The 22,820-nt window shown below is 40.7% G+C and overlaps 1 protein-coding gene across 11 annotated transcripts in view; it reads left to right on the plus strand.

The window, feature by feature from the left end:
• Positions 1 to 22,820, plus strand: part of adgrb2 (adhesion G protein-coupled receptor B2) — a 187,920-nt gene that overhangs the window by 150,412 nt on the left and 14,688 nt on the right. For 6 of the 11 annotated variants that reach the window (XM_035529185.1, XM_035529184.1, XM_035529189.1 and 3 more), the window contains exons 20-28: positions 940 to 1,009; positions 1,584 to 1,650; positions 4,305 to 4,390; positions 8,787 to 8,885; positions 10,429 to 10,627; positions 13,119 to 13,211; positions 16,718 to 16,757; positions 16,973 to 16,987; positions 19,013 to 19,749. In XM_035529185.1, coding sequence (XP_035385078.1) covers positions 940 to 1,009; positions 1,584 to 1,650; positions 4,305 to 4,390; positions 8,787 to 8,885; positions 10,429 to 10,627; positions 13,119 to 13,211; positions 16,718 to 16,757; positions 16,973 to 16,987; positions 19,013 to 19,749 — 1,406 coding nt within the window. Of the gene's footprint in view, positions 1 to 939; positions 1,010 to 1,583; positions 1,651 to 4,304; positions 4,391 to 8,786; positions 8,886 to 10,428; positions 10,628 to 13,118; positions 13,212 to 16,717; positions 16,758 to 16,972; positions 16,988 to 19,012; positions 19,750 to 20,276; positions 20,345 to 22,820 lie in introns of those variants that run through there. The other 5 variants (XM_035529188.1, XM_027010136.2, XM_035529193.1 and 2 more) reach the window with 4 other exon arrangements.

The following is a 22,820-nucleotide window of genomic DNA, read 5'->3' on the forward strand; positions in this document are numbered from 1 at the left end:
AACAATCTGCTTTTAAGACTACAAAAATTCCCTTGGTGTTGACTTATCATCCCACAAATAAAACAGTGGCTGATATTATACTTAAACACTTCAGAATCCTCCAGGACGATACAGAGAACGCATCCCTTTTTGGATCCTCCACTAATCTCCTTTGGACAAGACAAAAACATCACTCATGTTCGTCATGAGTGAGATAAATGATCATTCAAATAATGGCTGTGGTACTGTACCCTGCAACCGCTCTAGATGTGCTACATGTAAATTTATTAACATAGCCACTAAAATAACTGGCACAAAAGGATCAATTCTCATCGCCTGTTCCTCCTCATGCTTCACTGCAGGAGTTGTCTATTACTTGTATGAGATGTAATCAGCTTTATATTGGAGAAACCAAGAGAAGGCTTGCTGGTCGATTTGCTGAACACCTACGTACCATCAGAATTAAGGATTTGTCGTTTCCAGTAGCAAGGCATTTTAATTCTAATGGACACTGCATTAATTACATATCTGTTTGCATTGCCATTTGTTGCTATAGCAGCAATGAAATTTAGGAAACTCAAAGAGAAAGAACTCATCTACAATCTTGGAACTTCAGAACCCCATGGAATGAATGAAACTCATATTCAGGAGAGAAAAACAAGTCAATTTAAGAAGAGTTGTAGAAGCAAATTTAATATTGCTTTTATTTCTGTTCAAAAGTTTTAGTTTTTGTTTTAATTTAGTTCTTTGGGTTTTTTTTGTTTTGTTTTGTTTTACTAATTTTAGTACAATAAGTACGGCATTTAAGTTTTTAATATGGGAATAATCCCTCTGCTGTCTAATTTTGTCTGCAGAGATATTGGGTTAGCTGTTTTTTTTTTTTTTTTTCTCTGTGCTTGGTTGTTCTCTGTTCCAGATCTAAATATTCAACTACTTCCTTTCCCCCTTCCATGTCCACAGGCTTGCCGGCCCTTGTTGTTGCTGTATCTGTAGGATTCACCAGAGCTAGAGGTTATGGGACACCAAGCTAGTGAGTACTTCTCTCCGCTCACCTCTGAGCTCCCAAAATTTTGACTCCTTAACACAAACCCTTATCAGACCAGTTACCAACTTCCTACGTCTCTGTGATGTTTAAAGCTTTTTGGCCTTACTCTTCTCACTGTCCATTGATTTGAACAAGTGAACTACTGACAGATCGGGTGGAAAGGTTGAAAACAAAGTGTGCTTCTAGGGATATAATTGGACACATCTGTCACATAAGGGCAGGGACTGAGCCATAAGGTCCCAAGGAGCAACCCTTTCTCCTCAGATAACTCTACCACAGCTCATCCTCCTCTCTGCCCTCTATCTTGCCTTCAGACTGTACACTTTCTTTAGTCTGCAGTGGCTACCACTTTGGCTCTGATGCAGAGCAGTGTGGCAGATGATGACCTGTGCAGGGTTTTCTCTGACCTTTTCTTTCTACTTATCCCTCTCTTGTACTGCACCATCTAAAACTCTATGCCGATTTGCTGATCACGAGTGATACATTTCCATGGTCTGAACCTCTTTAATTGCACTGTTGCTACTACTGACATTCCGCCATGTCCTTTACTCTCTCTCAGCTGCTGGTTGTCTCTGGAAGGAGGCCTACTCTATGCTTTTGTAGGCCCTGCTGCTGTCATTGTTCTGGTAGGTGTTGGTACGCTCTAAACATTTCCATTGTTCAGACTTTCCGTCAGCTACTTTAACATCTTTGATGTTTGGTAGCATAAGCAAACAATGATTTAAGCCAGGGGGACACAAACTTCCATTAATGAAATTAGTGTCGGATCAGGGTTCCATTTTAGATGTGTACATTTTCCATCAGTGTAGCATGTTTTAAATGCTTAAGTAAACTTGCTGGGCTATGATTGTGTATGTGTGCACCGTGTCTCGTCCAGCCTCAGGTGTGAATGATGTTTGTGAGATGCTTGCATGGTGCTTCACGGTCAGATGTGATTTGCGTTGTTTGTCTGTGCCATGGCAATGTTGTGATACAGCCCACTCAAACAAACTGCTGTAAATGAGATTTGGGCATCTGGAGATGCTGCCCCCATCCTCCGGGAGGCAAATCTAATTAAAGAAAAAATAATTAAACTTGCTTTCAGCAAATAGCAGAACGGTGTGATTGTCTCCCAGCAAGTGGCTAGCATGATCAGAATTTGAAAGCTCAGGCATTCGGAGAACCTGCTATTGCCTTCCCAGACACTCTCACAAAGCTAGCTGCCTCAAAACTGCTTCACTGCACCAGAACTAAACTTCATAGCTTGTAGGTCCTAGTGCAGATATACTATGGTCACATTAAAATGGGTATTGCAAGGTAACTAGAGTTCCATAGGGCAACTCTAAGTCAAGACTTTGCAAAGACTGAACATAAACATGAGGTTTAATACAGAGATTAATGAGGACTAACAAGATTCAGGTGAGTACAATAACAGGTAATGGAACTAACTGTGGGGAGGAACCAAAAGAAACCAAAACAAGGAAACATGAGGAAAAAAACAGGAAGTAAAGAAACATATTAGCATTGCCATGGGAACCACAATGCCAGGTAGGGGCGAACATGACACTGATACTAGTTTTTATAGGCAGAACAGCTCTGACATCACTCCACATTAGTCTACTATCCAATCAACTATTAATCATGCCATTTCAGCAGGACTCCTCCCTGATTCTGCACGAAATCTAATTGTACATGATCCTCACTGCAGCCATTTCTATCTTCTGCCTAAAATTCATAAGGACAATAATCCAGGATGTCCTATTGCAAGTGTTTGTTCCTGCCCAACAGAAATAATATCCCAGGTTCTGGATGACATTTTTCAACCAATTATTCAGTCCTTACCTACATATGTTAAAGACTCCTCACTCTTTCTACAAATTCTTGAACGCCTGAAAGAACAAATGCTACCTTCCAACTCTTTGCTTTTTTCAACGGACATTAAATGTTTGTACACAGTCATTCCTAATGAAGATGGTTTGAGAGCTTTAAAACATTTTCTTGATGCAAGACCTGAGAAAAATCCTCCCATAGATATTCTCTTAAGACTGCCTAAACTTGTGTTTAATTCTGAACTGCTTCGCCTGCTTCACTCCCAGTACTACTCACAAAAAGAGGAGTTAGTATGGGTACAAAGATGGGCCATCCTGTGCAAATCACTTTGTTGGATTCATTGAGAAACATTTTTTGAGCAATATACTGGACTTGTACCCTTACAGTTCCTAAGAAACAATGATGACATTTTTGGTATTCCTTCATGCACATTAGAAGACTTCCAACTGTTCATTTCCTCATTCTCCAAGTTCCACGCATATTGTACATACATGGTGTATAGCACATCCTGGAATGAAGATAACCTTTTGGGATGTTTCAGTGAAGTTTGCTAATTCTTGTTTAAATACCACCATCTATTATAAACCTACAGACTCTCATTCCTATTTGCAGTACAATTCTTCAAAGGAAAAATAATTAAACATGCTTTTATCAAATAGCAGAATGGTGTGATTGTCTCCCAGCAAGTGGCTAGCAAGATGAGAATTTGAAAGCTCAAGCATTTGGAGAACCTGCTGCTGCCTTCCAAAACACTCTCTCACAAAGCTAGTTGCCTCAGAACTGCTTTACTGTACCAGATCTAAACTTCACAGCACAGTTGTAGGTCCTCATGCAGATATACTAAGGTTGCATTCAAATAGGTATTGCAAGGTAACCATAGGGTGACTGTTCAGCATTGTGGGAAAATACCCACAAGGTCTTGCTGCTGAGAAGCTGGATGTCAAGAGGCTTGGCTCAGAAGTGTACTAGTAGGTTCCAGCAAAAGACAGGTAACAGAAGATAACCTACGGTATGAATAAGCACATCAATGAAAAAATCTCTTCTAGGAGACTTGGAAATGTAAAACAACATAAATGTCAAAGACTAAAAATAATTTCTGTGAATCAAAAGAAGCTTAGAGATTAAAGCTGCTGTAATTTTGCAAGGGGTTTAAAAAAAACTTTTTAAAACCTTTTCCCTGCAAGGTGACCTCAGAGCTTTTTATTCTGAGTCATATTCTGCTTGCATGCTTTAATCAAACGCCAACTGCCTATTAGTTTCTAGCAGTCAATATAGCATTCAGTCATTATGTTTTTCTTCTGCTGACTTGCTGACTAATATATAACATCATACAATATATCTATACAAATTTATCTATACAATCCAAATTCTAATGACAAAATATGGTAATTAAGATAATGCTTGATGTTTCAGTGGCAGGATAGCCTGCCATGGCAGCTCTCAGCACATTTATTCTGTTTCTCTCCCACAGGTGAACATGCTAATTGGAATAGTAGTCTTTAACAAGCTCATGTCTAGAGATGGAATCTCAGACAAGTCCAAGAAGCAGCGAGCAGGGTGAGTAAAGACACAAAAGGGTCTTCCTGGGCTAACAGCCTGCCACCGGGGCTCTAAACCACATTTATGTACATACACACAAACACAACACACAACTGAGCATATGCTTAAAGGGTTCAGCAAAATGTTTCAATAAAAGGTGAGTTATGACAGCTTCATTACGTCTGAATAGTTTTCTGATGGCACTGTCATTAGTTTTCTGTCTACACAAACTCTCTCTCTCTCTCTCTCACACACACGCACGCACACACACACACACACACACACATTTTTAAATTAAGACAGAGACAGAGGAGACAGAAAGCAAACGAATATTTTAACACTGTTCAACAAAGTGAATAAGGAGACATAGCTGATTCTCAGTCTACCATTATGGATCATAACTGGAAAGGACGTTTCTCTATTCTCGACCGACATGGACGGCAATAATGTTTAAGAATTCTGTTATTATACAGTACTGTATAGTATTAAAAGTTATTTTAATTTTTATAGATTAACAGTTTTGTAGTTTTGGTGCGTTTTCGGAGAGCTCAATGCAATGCTTAACATAAGCACGAAAACTAGCTAACACGATTTTTACTGTTGGTTAACGTTAACCGATATCGTTGTGGTGATTATAAGCTAATTAGCTAAATATATTGATATAATATTAGCTAGCCCTCTGGACTGTGAAACAAATTTGGTGCTTAATGATTTTATGATAACGCCTTCTCCGCTTCCCTTAGGTGACTACTGAAAACGTTTTCAAACAGAAATTAAAAGACTTTTTCTCTTTAATAAAGTGCTGCACTTAATTGTCGTCGATAAAAATGTAACTGTTGACTAACCTTACGCCAAACACCGGCAGTTCAAACATTTCTAGGATCAAATCCTTGGAGACTCGAGCCTTGGCGACGCTGCTGGAATGAACTATACAGCACAATTATAATAACAGACAAAGGCGTAAATTACCCTGAGAACATCTTCCCACCATTTTCTGAAATGTCTGATTTTGTCTCACAACTTTTTGAAAGTGTACTCTGAAAGTATTTTATATGAAAGGATCGCAATTTTGAGGTCCTCCATTCTTGTCACCGACACTTTTCAAAGCAAAGTTGAGCACATGATAACACCAACACACATTTCAGTAAACGATAAATGTATTTTTAATCTTTCAAATAAGCAAATAAAATACAATCGCTCATATATCCTTTAACTCTTTCGTTCGTGGAACTTCACGCGGCCAAGGTGAACGGAAGCCGGACGTTGCGAGTGAGCGGGATGTCAGCAGCCTGAGCTGAGATGGTGTATTCACATTTTAGCAGTGCAATTGAAAACATACAAGAATGAGTTGACAAAATGTACGTTGCATTTTGCCTTTAATGAATGACTAAATTTAGCTTTAAAAAACCTCGAATATCCAAATGCCAAAATTAAAAATGTAGCATATCTTAAATACTGTACGTTTTAATCAGTAATCTTATATTAATGACACGCATTGGTAGCCATGTGGACAATACTGAAGCACTAAGCATTTTACTCAGAAAAACCAGTGAAGTGGTACTCCTGATAGTAATGGATAAGTCCTTCACTTCAGATGGGTGCTGTTTGGATGATGTTAAATTGCTTGGTAGATTTCCATAGATGAGTGGGTTGGAAACAATTGCTCTTACGTACTGAATGAGAAGCTAATCAGAGATGTGAGCTAGTTCAGTGGTTTGATATTTTTAATGCCCCCTCCCGACAAAAAGCAGTGCTGCAATCCCTTACCAAATAGATTTTTTCCCCCACACTTTTCATGCGAAAGTGGAGGAGTTGATGCATTTTTGAATCTAAAATGACTATCCAGGAATTGTGCCCAGTGCCTTATTTATATATTTTCTTTTAAAAAAGGCGCGCGCGCACACACACACACACACACACACACACACACACACACACACACACACACACACACAGACTGTAGTGCATTGAAGATTGTGGTCACTGCCATTAATGCACTGAGGCATGGCATAGACTGTCAAGTCCCATATAAGGCGAATGTTCCCTAAACCAGTGGTGCTGCTTTTCTTGGCATCAAAAACAGTTAAAGAATTTATTCAATCTGTTCCCACAAAACACTCACACTGTTAATACCAAACTCATGCAATAATTTTTCTCTCTCTCTGTGTCTCTCAGTCTCTCTCTGTCTCTCTCCTCCATATGGGCACGTGGGTATTGTATTTTAAGAATGTGTTGCTTCAGAGTGGGCTACCTTATGACTTAGTGTAGTCCATGCACAGTTCTCATATTATGAGGATGCTTTATTAAAGCATCACAGTGCTGTCCCTTACATGCTGTCTGCAGTGTCACTGCTCAGTCACTACTACATGCTCTCTCTCTCACACACACACACACACACACACACACACACACACACACACACACACTCACAAGGGGTCCCTAGACTGGAGACATGTTCCTTAATGCTACTTCCCTGAAAAGATTTTCTGCAGAGGTGGATGGCTGGCATCTAAGTGATGTCAAACCTATATATTTCATATAAATGAATATCTGTTTTTTGTTGTTGCTGGTAAATGCAGCTTGCTATAGCCAATACTGACCTCAGGATTGCTAACTAAATGAAAGTTAATATGCGTAATTAATTTTCCTGCTGATCTGGCAACTTTTCTGAACAGGTTATACTTATATTCATTCAATTTTATCAGCAAAAAATCTAAATATTAATAACATTCATAAGAAAACTGTCATATGCCTGTTTATTTGCTGTTCTTGGATAGATCAACAGATCTTGACAAGACATGCAATGATTGATGGGTAAATTTTAATATCAGCATCCTGCCTAGTGTTTTGACTGAACAGTTTCACTCCTTACAGTTTGGAGTCTCAGTTAAAATGGCCAAATTGCTTGTGTAGTCTTCTTTGTATTAAACATATATAGGGTTTTAGTCCAAACCTTATAACAAAACTCTCACAAAACAATGTGTCAGGCATCATGCAACATATCTGAAACTATTTTGTGTAATAACGGAATGAAGCTTTTAAAGTCATCAAATGCTTCGGATGTCTGTTTCCTAGAATTTCACAATTTCACAATCACAATTTCATACAATTGTGATTCGATATGTTTCTCTAGAAAGGTGCATTTTACACCAAAACACTCTTTCTTACTTTGTTGACATCTATATAATTTATTGAGTAAGGAATTTTGAAAAAAACTGTGGAGTTCCCCTTTAAGGAGAAAATAACACTGGTTTGTAGCTCTACTCTCTAATCTCCTTGTAGAAATCCAATACTTTAAATAGACCTAATGTAGCACTTCTATTTAATGTATGCTGCAGTGATACAGGCCAGAAGAATGGAATTTACATCCAAGTTTATGCATAGTGAATAAGTTGAGAAACTTTCTTTTGAGAGGAGCATTTCTTTTATATGCTCTTGGTCCCTGTCCTCATTGAGATTGTTGGAACAAGTTTCAGCCTGGGCTACATTTGCAAAATGGAAAGAGATTCTGAGTGCTTCATTAAACACTAAACTCCATGACTGATTACCTGAGAGCGAGTCTGACCATGGTGGCCCCATATGCTCTCTGTAACAACACATCCACATACATAAGGATAGAGAGAGAGAAAGAGCTGGAAAGTATTTCAGCTCATCCTGGTTGATATTCTCCCTCAGGTCATTAGTCATGGAGTTCAGGTGTCCAGATGTCTGGCTTATTACAACAAACCCATAAACACAAGCTCATGGCCAAAAGAGGCTGATCTTTGCAGCTCCCAAGTGTTTGCCATGTTATTGATGACCTGTAGCAAATTCCCATCTCTGGCCTGAGGTTTTTCCCTCTCATGTTCTCCTCTGTTTCACATACAAACACCTCTGCTCTGTTAAATATGTATGTGTACACTATGCCACTACCATGCACATTAGTAATCTGTCATGTAACGTCTGTGCTGCAACTATTGTCCATTACAGCTGTTATAATTTAGCCATTGCTTTAATTTTTCTTTTCATCCTTTCTTTTTTTCAATGTGTCATTCCCTTTCCTTCCCCTTGTGGTTTTTATTACCTTTTATACCTTTTACTGCTTCCAATTTGTCACCATTTCGTTTATTATTATTATTATTATTATTATTATTATTATTATTATTATTATTATTTATTTTTTGTTTGTTTGTTTTTGTGTGAATGTGTGTGGCATTATTGGTATGAACCCGCTCTTTTCCAACTCTGTTTTCCTTCCATATGTCTATGTCTCTGTCCACCCCTCCCTTGTGTGTGTGCTTTTGTGTGTGTGTGTGTGTGTGTGTGTGTGTGTGTGTGTGTGTGTGTGTGTGTGTGTGTGTGTGTGTGTGCGTGTGCGTGTACATGTGTACATGCGTGTTTGTGTACTTGTGTGCGTGTGTGCTGGGTCCTGAAGTCCGCCGCTGGAGGCACGTAGCAGGCTGCTCCTCAAATGCTCCAAGTGTGGGGTGATCTCCAGCACCGCTCTGTCCAGCTCCACCGCCAGCAGCGCCATGTTAGTCCCATTCCACACTCTCTTTCTGTGTCTCTCTCTATCTCCCTTTCCCTTTCCCTCTCTCTGGCGCTTTCACTATTTTTCTTCTGTCTATGGCTGTCCTATCTTCTTATCTGTTCTCTTTTTTCCTCTTTTCAATTCAATCTCCCTTGCTCACTCACCTGCTCTCTTTCTCTTTCTCTCTCCTGTTCTTCATTCTTCTTTGAGCTATACTAACCCACTCCTAACAGTAAGAAACAAGTACTCTTCAAAGAGCTGCTCTCCTGCACATGCACACACACACCCTTTCTCTCTCTCCCTCACTCTTTCCTTCTCTCTTTCTCTCTTTTCCCCTTCCTCTCTCTCACACACATTGCCATGAATGAGATGTCTGTTCTTTGAAGAGGTAAAGAATCAGAGAGTGGGTCTAAGGTCATCTCTGGTTCTTTTGGGTTTTGAAAAAATTGGACTAATCTGTAGCTTTTTGCTAGCTGAAATGAAATGATAATGGAATTAGTCATATCTCAACTCAATTATCTCTCTGTCTTTTGTAATTTGTTTCATGCTTTCTTCATCCTTTAAATGAAAATGATGGTCGTGTGTGCAATTTGTCTTATAGTATATGTGAGTATGTGGTGCATGTGTGTTTGGCCATAGGGATAGATAAAATCCTACGAAAGCTCTCTAGCCTGCATTACCATATTTTTGTTGTCTGTCTCTCCCTCTGTCTGTCTTTCACTCTCACTAGTAATGAACTGAAAGTGGGTCATCAGTCCCCTGTCAGTTAAGCCCATTTACACTGAGGATGTGAATTCAGTACAGCGTGAACACACTAACTTGGTGTCAGACACTATGGCTAACCAGACTGACGCCAGTCCATCTCCCTTCAGCCACTATGGTCAGCCCTGTCTGTGCTGAACCTGGCATCATCCGACAGCCTTTACTGACACCTGCCATTTAGCACATCATAATCACAGGATGCTGCCTTCACATGCATTATATGGTATCATGTAAACCACTATGACACACAATGCCATACAGAACAATGTATGTACAACATAATACATTCTAGTAGGGAAGGCGAGTGTGAAATGGACTATTTAGTCAACACTAGAACTAATAATCCAGTTAGTTTTCCAGTAGTCCACCAGCATTTCATCACATGGCATTTTGTCATACCATGTCTCACACTAATATATTTCTATGAATATTTGTGTATGAAAGGAGAAAAATGAAATGAATGTCAGTTGTTCCATGATTTCATGTTTATCTTGGTATTTGTGCCCCCCCTTCCTCTGCCCCCAACCCCCCTCCCCCCCCCCCCCCATCGACTGTGTTATTCCATCTCACCAATTGATACAATACCACTACCACCACCACCAATCAAGCGAGTGCTAGTCACTGTATGCTAAAGTACACCGGGGTTGACATGAACTTTTGTGTTGTATATGTCACTTGCAAGCCGGTCTGGACCGGAGGCACCAAGGTCATGTGCCAGCGTGCCAGTGCGAGTAGGAGCAGATGAGGAGCTGAGGTAGCCGGGCCGTGTGCTGTCTGTGTGCAGGGCTTCGCTGTGGAGCTCCTGCGTGGTGCTCCCCCTTCTGGCGCTCACGTGGATGTCGGCTGTGCTGGCCATCACAGACCGGCGCTCCACCCTTTTCCAGGTGCTCTTCGCTGTCTTCGACTCAGTGCAGGGCTTCGTCGTCGTCACTGTGCACTGTGCCATGCGGAGAGAGGTCAGTGGGCATCTCCTTCAGAGACCAGTAAGCGTGCGTCTAACTGTCAGAATGAGAAAAGAATGGGGTAAAGACAAGTGCATTTTTGTTCTTGATAGTGATGTTGTGTGTCATGAAGTGGAAAATAAAGCCAAACCTCTAAGGAGAAAAATATATTAAAATATGCAGTGATTTTTTTAAGACATTGATATTACTACATTCCTAAGGACCCCTAATGTGTGTAATTTTATAGAATCACCCAGATTAATGAGTAATCTACATTTCTCTTATTACTGTCGAAAATGTTGAAAATGGCTCATTTCATTGTGAGCAAAGACTTGTAAACATTATAAATTCTGTGCTTGCTCTAATTACCACTGCAATTCCTGATTATCTGCGAGGTTTCAGCAAGCAAGCAGCTAAACTGATTGCGATATGAAATCACTAACTTTTTAAAACTTCTTGTGTGCTGAGTGTACTGTTGCTCAGAATATCCATAGAACGATTATAAGGAGTGGAACATTATAATGGAGGCAGATAATGCAGGCTACCCTTTATGAATTTCTCTACATGCCACCTGTGGTTGTACCCACAATGCACCAGGGCTTTGATCCAATTCTCTAGCATGTGTTAATTTGGCTAAATTTCAAATATCAGCCAAATTGCAAAATAGTTTTAGTTTAAAGGGAAAATAGCACTACTACATCACTAAGCCATGTATGTTAAATCAATATCAGAGACCAGGGCTTAGAGTAAAATAAATCCTGGAATTATTTTAGTAAATCTATGAAAATCCCTGCCATGGATTTGATGTAATCCCTAATAGCTTTAGAATAGCACGTGTGGTGCAATCATACACAGTGCACACAGTTTGATGTGTGAATTAAACACAGTTAAGAGGCCAAGAAAACAAAGAACAGTGGCGATTAGTACAGAGACTGAGAAGAGAAAAGATTCAGAGAGCGTGGACAGAGTGAGACATATACTTCAGAAAATGTCATTGGGTATTCATCTGACATGCCCAGAATTCTGACTGAATAAGTAATCATTTATAGCATATGGTAAACCTGAGTCTGAGAATGACATTTCCTCTCTCTTTCTCTGCAGCCTATTGTTTAAACCCTCCACATATTAATATGTGGGTGTGCATGTGTTTATATGTGTTGTGTGTATTTGTGTGTGTGTGTGTGTGTGTGTGTGTGTGTGTGTGTGTGTGTGTGTGTGTGTGTGTGTGTGTGTGTGTGCATGTCTGGTTTCCAAGATGTAACTACCTGTAGATGCTTTTGGGGGGCATTTGTTGAATAGCAGTGCTGCATACAAACCATTCTCAATTATATGTGACATATCATAAACAGCAGAGAAAGAGTATACATTCATACTGACTAAAATATACCCAGTCTGTGTGTTGGAGGTCATTCTAAGTAAATGCAGGTTGTAAGCTGTTAAGAATTTGTATGTATTAGATGAGACACTAACTGACACCTGTAACACCTTGCAATATTAATATTTGTTGAGAGGAAGTATACATTCTTGTCCCCAAATCCTCATGCAAATGGAATGGAAACCTGTTACTAGGGTTACTCAGTTGTCAGGGGAGCATCCTATAGCTAGCCCTCTGTCATTAATGGATAGTGTGTCCTTAGTTCTCCTAGGTAAAGTCTTCCTAAGCATGATGTGTGCAATGTTAGTCATTCAGGAGTACTAACTCCTGTCAAAGTTTTATTAAAAATCTATCTACATTCCCTTGATTTTTATCTCAACTAGATTAAAGTGAGATATGTTATCCTAGGCAAGACAGGTATGCCTATGTCTTAAAGAATCTTATTACCAGTAGTAATTTTGTGATAGCAGTAAACAGGGTTGTGGAAAGCCTTTCTTATTCCATTCCATGTCATTTTCTTCAGCCTCATTATTTGGGTTCCAGATACAACTGAATGTTCTACTACAATGTCCAAGATGACGTAAGACAAGTTGTTAAATGAATACAGAGTATATAAACAATGGATAATAAAAATATTCTGATTAGACATAATTAGGCAGATTTACCTTGGAGTGTAGATAGAGGTTTGTAGGTTGTGTGGAGGACACAAAGAGCAATCCCGCCTGCATATCAGCAAAAAAGGCAACATAATGCTGTAATTTCTCACTATTTCACTATTTAGTAGGTCCCTGTAGCCTGTTTCTGCATGGATTATCATTAAGACATTAAGATCTGAGGAGAGCTTATCTGCACTCTCGTGTTGACCAGTGTTTTGCACATTGCTAAATTCTGTATACACCTGAGGATGAAGCAGCATAACTGCAGAGGACATATCACATCATTATAGCAATATAACTGCAGATGACATATTACCCCACCCCTATATCCCCCTGGTCATTTGTGCACACATTACAATGGGAAATATTGTGTTATTGTATGAGTTTGCAATATCTTTAATACAACCTGTATGGTTATTTTCCTTACATTATTTTTTTGAAAACAAAGTATACACTGGTATGTGACCCTCTCTTTCTCTCTCTCTTTCTCTCTCTCACTCAGGTACAGGATGCAGTACGCTGTAGGATGGGTGGATGTAAGGATGACAGTGAGAACTCTCCAGATTCCTGCAAAAATGGCCAGGTGCAGATCATGGTGAATAGCATCTCATCCCACTTCATGTCACACAGAACTAAGTGAGGACTACTGTCTGACGTGCATCACAATGCCATGAGCTGTTAGCCTTTATGTTAGCTTTAAGTGATTAAGTATATTAAGCCATATACACTGCTCAAAAAAAGGGAACACTTAATCATCCCAGAATTACATCAATTCACTTAAACTTGAGGTATATCAGTTTGTCCAATTAGGAAGCATACCTGATTGTGAATCAATTTCAGCCGCTTTGGTACAAATGAAAGTGACAACAGGTGCCACGGTGAGGCAACAGCAAGACAATCCCCAAAAAAGGAATAGGTTTGCAGTTGGTGACCACAGACAATTACTCTTTCCTCATCCTCGCTGACTGACTCTTATCTACAGTACTGTAGTAGTGTGTTTTGCTGGTACCCTTGTCACTACTGGTAGCATGAGGCAGTACCTGCATCCAATTCAGGTTGCACAGGTAGCATGGCACGTCCATACATGCCCTCAGTAGAAGACGTGCTGTGTCTCCTAGCAAAGTCTCAAGAGCATGGAGGAGATACCAGGGCACCGGTGATAACATGAGGAAATGTGGACAGCCCAGCACTGTGCAGCTTTTACCAGACAACACTAGAATTGGCAGGTCCGCCATCAGCTCCCTGATGTTTTCCCAGATGAGAACAGGTTCACACTGAGCACATATGACAGACATGAACGTCTGGAAACTTCATGGTGAACGTTATTCTGCCTGCCTCATCATCCAGCATGGCATATTTTGCCATGGCTCTGTGATGGTCTAGAGAGGCATATCTTTCAAGAGTCACCCAAACCTCCAGGTTATAGCCAACGGTCCCCAGACTACTGTTAAGTACCAGGATGAAATCCTCAGGGTCATTGTCAGACCTTATGCTTGTGCAATGGGACCTGGGATCCTCCTGGTGCAGGATAATGCCTGGCCTCATGTGGCCAGAGTGTGTAGTTAGTACCTGGATGACGAAGGCATTGATGCCATTGACTGGCCCTCATGTTTATCAAACCTGAATCCAATTGAGAACCTCTGGGACATTATGTATCAGTGCATCTGACACCACCAAGTAATGCCAGAGACTGTCCAGGAGCTCACTGATGTCTTGATCCAGGTCTGGGAGGAGAGCCCCCAGGACACCATCCACCATCTCATCAGGAGCATGCCCAGGCTTTGCCAAGAGTGCATACAGGCACATGGGACCTTATGCAATACTGAGGCACATTATGAGTTGCCATAATGAAATTCACACAAATTGGATCACCGTGTGATTTCAATTTTTTTACTTTGATTTTTGCTGTGATTTTGACTCTAGCCCTCATTGGGCTGATGATTTTTGTTTCCACTGACTATTCTCAATAAAGTACACAATTTATATCAGTAAAGATTTTTTGTTCATCAAGATCCGGTGTGTGATTTAAGTGGTCACTTAATTTTTTTGGAGCAGTGTATATATGAAGAATATATATTTGAGCAGTATACAACCTCTCATAAAATTGCACACTGCACAATGTTTGTTCATTTGTAAATTATTAATAAGTAGTTTAATATAAAATGTACCCATAAATATAATATTAGTCTGTATTTATTTAAACCAATGAAGTTTCTGCAGGTGCAGGCTGAATGCTCAAAGCAAGTTACAGAGAATAATATGCGATACCCTGCAGAAATGCATGACTAACCTAGGATCCAGTCAAGCGTAGAGAAGTACAGTCAGTCCAGGTAAATTATAAAGTGTACATGCATTCTGTTATTTGTTGTCTCACTAAAAAATGAAAATAATAGCCCAGCAGGAACATTGCTACATTAATGGTATTTGCATTTCTAAAAGCATTTTGCGATCTTGCCCATGAAAGTCTATAAGAGCTTATTTTTGATTTCTTGTCATTCTAAAACCAAGCATTATGCAAATAAACACTGGAAAACCATTTGAAATTACATCTGCATACTAAAGAAAATATGTTTCTTGAGGCTTAACACTGGAATATTGCTTTAAATGCCTACACTACCACTTTTTCAATCGATAGTTTTATCAATAAAAATGAAAATGTGCATTAAAAGATTCGAAGTGTGATGCACAATTTACCTCTGCTCACATTTTACCTATGCGAAGAATAGATTGCATCTTTAGTAAGATTAACACATTAAAAATAATAACAAATAAATGAAAAGTTATTATTTATAATTGGTATAATTTATCATTTATAATTTTCTCACACATCCATTAAACAATTCTTTAAAAGTGTACCCACTGTAACAACAGGGCCCAACAGAGTGTGACAGCCTTGGTTTAGAGCAGGAAAGGGAACCACCCTTTTCTCTTTTTTCCCCTTCACTTCTTTTCTCTTCCCTTCCCTTCTCTCCCTGTTACACTTGTCCACTCACTCTGTCTCTCTCTCTTCCTCCCTGTCTTCGCTGCGCTGGCAGAGAGGGGCTCATGCCATTCTGCGTGCATAGAGTTACCATGATTCCTTCAGATGTTCTCCAGCACGCAGCCAGGCGTGCCCCCGAGCCCTGCCCCATACCCAATCGTCATGCCCCTATGCCCACCTTCTTCTGCCAAGCAGCAAGCATGGGCAGAACGCAAAGCGTGCCCATCCTCCCAAGCACAACCCCAGCCATTCCCCCACAGGCCTGGAACACAGTCAGGCAGCCGCATGTCGTTTACTCAGGAGCAGAACTCCTGCTGTGTCTGTGTGCTGTAGTGGCAGTGTTGGGAAGTGTAGAGTGTAATTGACAACATAGTGTGAATGTATTAGATGGCTAATTAGATAAGTAGCTTGCTGTCAGCAGGTTTTACTTCAAGTTCATTTAGCATAGTGTTACACAAGTGCAGCTTTGTTTCAGGGAATGCTTGTTAAGTGCTTGAATATACTGTTTTAATCACCCCTCCCTCCCCCCCTCTCTTTTGCCCACCCAATCTGTCAGTCACTCTTTCTTACCCAAACAAGAACACTTTAGAAGGTGTGCTGTAAAAATAATAATGTGCTCCCCCAGTTTAATGGCCTACTTAAAGGCCTGTGTCAGCCCCTGTGAGAGGACCTATAGTGGGCAGGGACAGTGAGGAGCTTTGGAGGCCCAGCCATATCAAGCTCTGGCACTTCTTTAGTAAGCATAACCTCCACCTATCCAGGTCAGATATTGAAAAACTTGAAACACAGTGCTGCCTACTGCTAAAGCAGGTTTTTTTTTTCCACTCTTTGGTTTTGAGTTTTTCATTTTCTATGACTACACAATGGCAACTAACATGACTTTTTTTTTTTTTCAAGTATATCCTTCCTCGGTCAGGTAGTAAATTCTCCCACCCACCTACATCTGCCTTCTTGCCACCCACTCACCCCTCATCCCTCACACAACTAACTGCCACATCCAAACATATCACCCTGCACACAGTCCATTTACACACTTCCTCTGTGCAGTACCTGCTTGGGTTCAAAACTACTCATATATAGCTGGATTCATTTGTTCTCTTCCCTGCCACTCTCCCAAACAGACTGACTTTGAGAAAGATGTGGACCTAGCATGCCAAACAGGTAAGTATCTGTCTGTATCTCTGCCGAGCCTTCTCTCTTTCCTCTGTCACTGTTCCTTCTTTTTTTCTTGCTGGCTTTCTATCACTTCCTCTGACCAGTCCTTTTCTGTTTCATCTGGTCTTTCATGTTTACCTGATTCTAACACTGTGGTTGTGGTGATGTTCTGAGTAATGTAAAGTTAACACTGCTCATCATTATCTCTCCTACTCTTACAGAGAGAGGACATCCATGTAAGTCTCTGTCTAAGCCAAAGCCTTTTCTCCTTGCCTTTCAGTTCAGCAAGAGTACAACTTTTATTTGGCATCAAATGGTGCCTTGTAAAAAGCTAGCATGACATTTTACTTACAGCCCCCTTCCCCTTTTTAGCATACTGGGTCATTTTTCGCTCTGTCCTCCAAAAGTACTGGAACAATGAAGTTGAAATGTCATTTTTGCTGCATACTCAAGCACTTCTGACCAGAGACTAAAAGACAAATATAAAGCAAAGTGACAGATACCTACATTTCTGGACCTGTACGCTTTATCCTTTTGCAGTCATATCACTTTATTTTCAGGTTCACTTCTTTCAGCCAACATAAATATTGGTGCAAATTAATGTAAACCCAGTAACATATGTCTCATGCACACAGTAAATGATTGGGTCATCTAGCCAAAGCTCAGTGCCTCAGCCTTATGAGCTGTCTATTATCATAAAGCAGTACTGATTTAATTAAGAGCAAAAATAATAAATGGTGGCCAGATCACAGTGACTCACAGAACTGAGCATAGTAAAACTAGCTTTGAATTATCTTTTAAAAATAAGTTAATGACATTAATATGTATAAACTGACAACGAGAAGGTGAATTATTATAATTATTAAAATAGGATGTCCTATAAAATAGGAAATACCCAGTGATCACCAATATAGGAACAACCTTTCGCACATAAATGATGTATAACAGGATAATGATAAAATAACAATATGCTAAAACATGGCTTCAGCATATTTACTGGAATACTGCCTACAAACCCGTTAGTAACAGCTTGAGTACACAACAAAATTAAACATTTCTTCTGTTAGAGAAAACTAACCAAGTGCAGTGTATTTAGAGATTTTATTCATTGTTTTTAAGTCAGTAACAATATACTAATCATTAGGTGTCTTTTTTGTTTTTAACCTAAATTCATTGTTATGTTTAAAACCAGTTTTTTTAAAAACACATTTGAATTTAGCTGTGTGGACAATGTACCAAACTTGATTGCTAACTGAAACGTCCATCTTTGACCAGTTCTTGCGACTGACTGAGCAAGAACTGTAAGATAGTGCAGATCTCCTAGAGCGATGCGTGCTCTTTGACATGGTTAGATGTATGCTGCAGGCTCTGTTGAGCAGTCCTCTCCTCTTGCGAGTGGAGTGGACTCTTTCCTGTGCATGCCTATGGCTTCCGTTCCCCTCCTTCTTTGCCAGCACCTCAAGCTCCCTTCTGTTTCTTCCCTTCAAATCTGCATGCTACAACTTAACACCAAAATCCTTCAGCCTTGCTAAAACACCCATGTCCTGTTATCCTTGCTGCACTTTGCAACCTTTGACCTCTGACCTCGATTCCATTGCACTCATTCCTAGGCTCTGTAATCGAGCTCATTCTCCTTTCTCTCTCCTCTCATCTGTGCCTTTTTCTCTCTCTCTCTCCCCACACTTCAAACCTGGCACTACAAACTGGCAACATCCACAACATGAATGACCACCCTCTGATCTTTTCTGCTTTTCCTATACATCTGGGCCTTTTTGTTGGTCATTTGTTGCTGTGGGCCTTGGGACACTTCCACGGCGTGCTGTCTGGGTGTCTGTCTGTCTTTCTGCTGCCACCTGCCCATGTGCTCTTGTTCCATCTGTTCCATCTCTCTGCTGTGACCTTCCTCCCTCGCTGGTCATTTCCATTCTTGGCCCCTCTGTCCCTCTTCCTGTCTATCTGGTCTTGTGCACTCGACCTCTGCTTCTGTCTCTTCTCTTCCTACCTTCTCTTGCTTTCTTTCTCCTCTATATCCCTCTGTCTTCCCCAATCTCTTGCCCTCTTTTCCTGTCTTGCCTTCTCTTTTTCTCCCTCCCACTCCCTGTCTCTATCTGTACTGTTCCCCTATCTCTCTGCCTCTTTCTGTTCCCCTCTCTCTCTTCCTCCCTCTCTTTCTCTCTTCCCTTCCCTCCCTTTCTCCTCCTTTTGCCTTCCTCTCTTGCTCTCCCTGTCTCTTTCTCCTCCTTCTCCTCTCCCTCCCTCAGTCATCTTTAAGGAGGTGAACACCTGTAACCCAGCCACCATCACTGGTACCCTGTCGCGCATTTCTCTGGACGACGAGGACGACCCCAAACTCACTTCCCACCAGGAGGGGGTTAACTTCAGCAGCCTACCTGGGAACATTCCCCCAGCCAACCTCCTGGTACAAGTGCCCCCGCTGAGTACCCTGAATGAGCTCAGTGATCAGCCCCTGAAAAAGGAAGTCAACGTGGAGCAGCAGGGGCAGCGCCAGCGCTCTGGACCTGTCTATTTGTGCACAGAGAGTAGCCTGAGCTGGACCCGTCCATCGCCTTCCACCCCAGATCCAGCCGGGGGTGGGTGCAGTGGTGGAGGGGAAGGGGATTATATGGTACTCCCCCGGCGGACAGTCAGCCTCAAGCCCCCTCCCACGACCAAGGATGAGGGCAAGCCTCGCAACATCACAGTAGAAGACCCTCCCTTCCCCCCACCCCCCTCACCCATGACGCTGCACCCGGGCGAGAGCGAGCCCTACCCCGTGGACTTCCCCACTGTGGATCATGTAGGTGCAGGCCTGAGTTGTTCCTATGGTACACTCAAGCAGCTGCCAGCTCTCGCCAGTGCCCACAGCCAGCAGACGAAGCCAGGCCGGCCATGCATCAGGCAGATCCTCGCCTCAAGCACAGCGGAGCGCACCAGGACCCTGCCTCGCAACCTTGGCAGCACCAACACCAACACCAGCCTCTCTGCTGGCTCCCTGGAAGTAAGTAGAAGCAGACAGTACGGGTGTGGCACTGCTACAACTCCCTGCTGCCTTAGACATAGTACTTTGTCCAACCAGCAGGTCTGTTCTATGATAATCTCCCTGCATTTCTGCTGGCTTGAAGAGACTGAGGTGGCAAATGGTTGATATGGAGGCACTGACAGGAGCATGTCAACAGGACAGTGGGCATGTAGTAACCCATTATTTTCAATGAAAAAACAACAGTGATGGGGTAGTAATAGCTGTGCTCTTGATGAACCCACACTATTTTGTGAATCTACATGCATGTCTATATCAAATAATCTTTGACGTGATTAACTTAATGAAAATACTGGTATATACACCTAGTACACACACATGCTCACACATACAACACACACACACTTGGTGCCTTCATATTCATAAATCTCTAAATGTTTTCAGTGTCTGTGATCATTATCAGCTCAGAATGAGATGTGTTGTTAATTCATGGTCACCTAAGTTTTGTAACTAATGGAAATTTTCTGTCATCTATTTCTTTAATGCAGGGGATAGATGAGTATCTGTCATCTCTACTGTCTGAATTCCCACACATACTTATCTCCTAGCAACTCTCCTACATAAATGTCCTAAGTATTTAAGGTGTATCTTATTTCCCAAATTCATGTCAGCATGGTCTTACAAAACACACCGTCTGCGTGGACATTAGTTTTGTGTGTGTGTGCGCGTGTGTGCATTTGCATGAGCTTGTTTGTGTGCGCATATGCGAACATCTGTCTGTCTATAATTACACTACAGCCACACTGAGATGGACAGCAGATGGAGAAACAAAGCCAAAGGAGATGCCCTGGAGATCTTGTGCTCCTTCACACACTCAGAGTCTCTCTCCCACTCATACATACATACATAAACACACATATACACACACACACACATACACAGTTCATATTACTGGATAGCTGGTGGCATTGGTTTCTTTCACAAGGCAGTTCTTAAACTCATTAGGTTAATGAGAAAACAGTTAGATTTCTTCTTTCTCACTCTTTTCTTCTTCACATGCCCCAAGTCATTAGAGGCAGTGCATATAATTAAGGAGCATCTCAAACACAGTTACTGCAGGATGCAGGAGGCAAAATATATGTGTGTCATGCTGAGTGTATGAATGCTATCTGCCTGCCTGACATTTACATTAGTGTCATGTACTCGAAGTTTTAAGAGCAAATAGTTAATTTGTGTAAAGTAACTTAGGTAGTGTTTTTTGATGAAACATCTGAAGTTATTAGTATCTGGAGCAATAAAAATTCAGTTTAAATCAACATGTTTAAAGCAGAATTTAAAAATCAATTTTAAACATATATCAACCTCCCAACCAATTCCCTTGCTAATTTCCTCCTCTTGAGTCATCATTTTTGGCTGCTTACAGATCACCCACAAGTGTGGTGTTACTGTGCAGAGGAAAAGCAGAGCACTAGATCTTAGAAGGAACTAAATGATGATGTTGTGACATCCCTCAATGGTGAAATATAGAGGCAGATTGTCGAGTGATCTGCCTCCCTGTCACATCCTCAAAATTTCCTACCTTACCACCCACCCTCCAGACCCCAGTTCAGCACTCAGCACAACAAGTAACAGTGGCAGCTGTGTTCAGCTGATGTAAATGAAAATGCCCTACTCCCAACTCATTGATGGCAGAGTCCAAGTGGTGGTGTGGAAAGCTCCAAGTGGCCTGCACAGATACAGTTAAGTAGACTGACAAGATTCACAGGAAGCCCAATAGCAGGCAACATTTAGCAATGTAGAAAGTTAGCATATAACCTTCTATGTTGTGAATTCCACTTTAGTAGACAGTTTCTCTTCTATTGACATGAAGTGTGCATTTAATGTATAAATCCAACTAAAATTACCTGAATACCATGGTGCACCAACATTCTGAAAATCTGGTAACAGATAAAATAACATAACTCATCTAAGAGCTTGGAGAAACAACTAAAGAACACTTTTAAGACCATGTGCACAATACTATTCAACACCTTTTGGACCACATTTTCAATTTTTAATAAAGTTTATTTACACATAGTGCAGTTATGAGACTGATGCCTGTAAATAGGTTTGCTGAAATCAAGTTGAGGCAGAGCAAGTTGGTTTCTGAAATCATACTATGTGGTTGTGCACGTAGATGTGACTTTTGTTTATGTTCAGTAATCTACAAATCACTCCAGTCATCTCATCTTGAAAATAATAGAGCCTCACATTCAAAGCAATTCATTGCTTCCAGCTGATTGGATAAATTTGTTAACATTGTGCTGTCATAACTGGTATGGGTTTTTTTGTTGTTGTTTTTTGTTTTCCTGTGACTAATTCAAAGATCTCTTCTACAGTTTCTTCCACAACTTTAATTCTTCTCATGGGAGAGAATTTTTTTTTTCCCTTTTTTTGCCTCAATGCCTCAGCCCACATTAAAACTCTTGTAATATTTGAAATACAAGATTTGTGTTGACAGTTGCAAACAAAGGCCCATGTTGAGCTCTGTGTCTACATAGGTGGTGTCTTCTGTCTCTAAGATAAGTGTGTTTGAACAGCTGCAGCAATTCATTCTCTAGTTTATCTAAGATAAACATACTTGTGTATATGATTACATTCCAAACATAATCCAGGTCTGGCTCCTGTTCAACATCTTACAATATTCATGAACAGTGAGCAAATGTTTTAAAAGAAAATTCACGTTAAGTCAGTTGTAGGATTTAGAGAGATGATTTATGGACATCAGTTGCCTTGATCCTTCAGCGTTCTCCTAATTTACTGATGTAACTTGAATGAATTGTCTGTATTTGAGAATTTGTGGCTTTTGTGGGGTATCTACTCAGCAAGCTTCTCAATTATTTATGGATGTTGTGCATCTTAAATGTTAATATACCAGCACTGGTGTACAGAAAAGTAAAGTAAAGCATTTAGTTTAGTTTTGGCAGACAAATGTATTGGTCATCAGGTTTGGAAATTTCTCAGACACTGATTTGCCCAAAAATACAACCCCAACATTGTAGGATTTTGTAGCTTTACAGTGCTTACATCACTTGTTTGTCTTACTGTTGGGT

This window comes from Electrophorus electricus, chromosome 8, assembly GCF_013358815.1.
Source record: "Electrophorus electricus isolate fEleEle1 chromosome 8, fEleEle1.pri, whole genome shotgun sequence".
Classification (NCBI taxonomy): Eukaryota; Metazoa; Chordata; class Actinopteri; order Gymnotiformes; family Gymnotidae; genus Electrophorus; species Electrophorus electricus.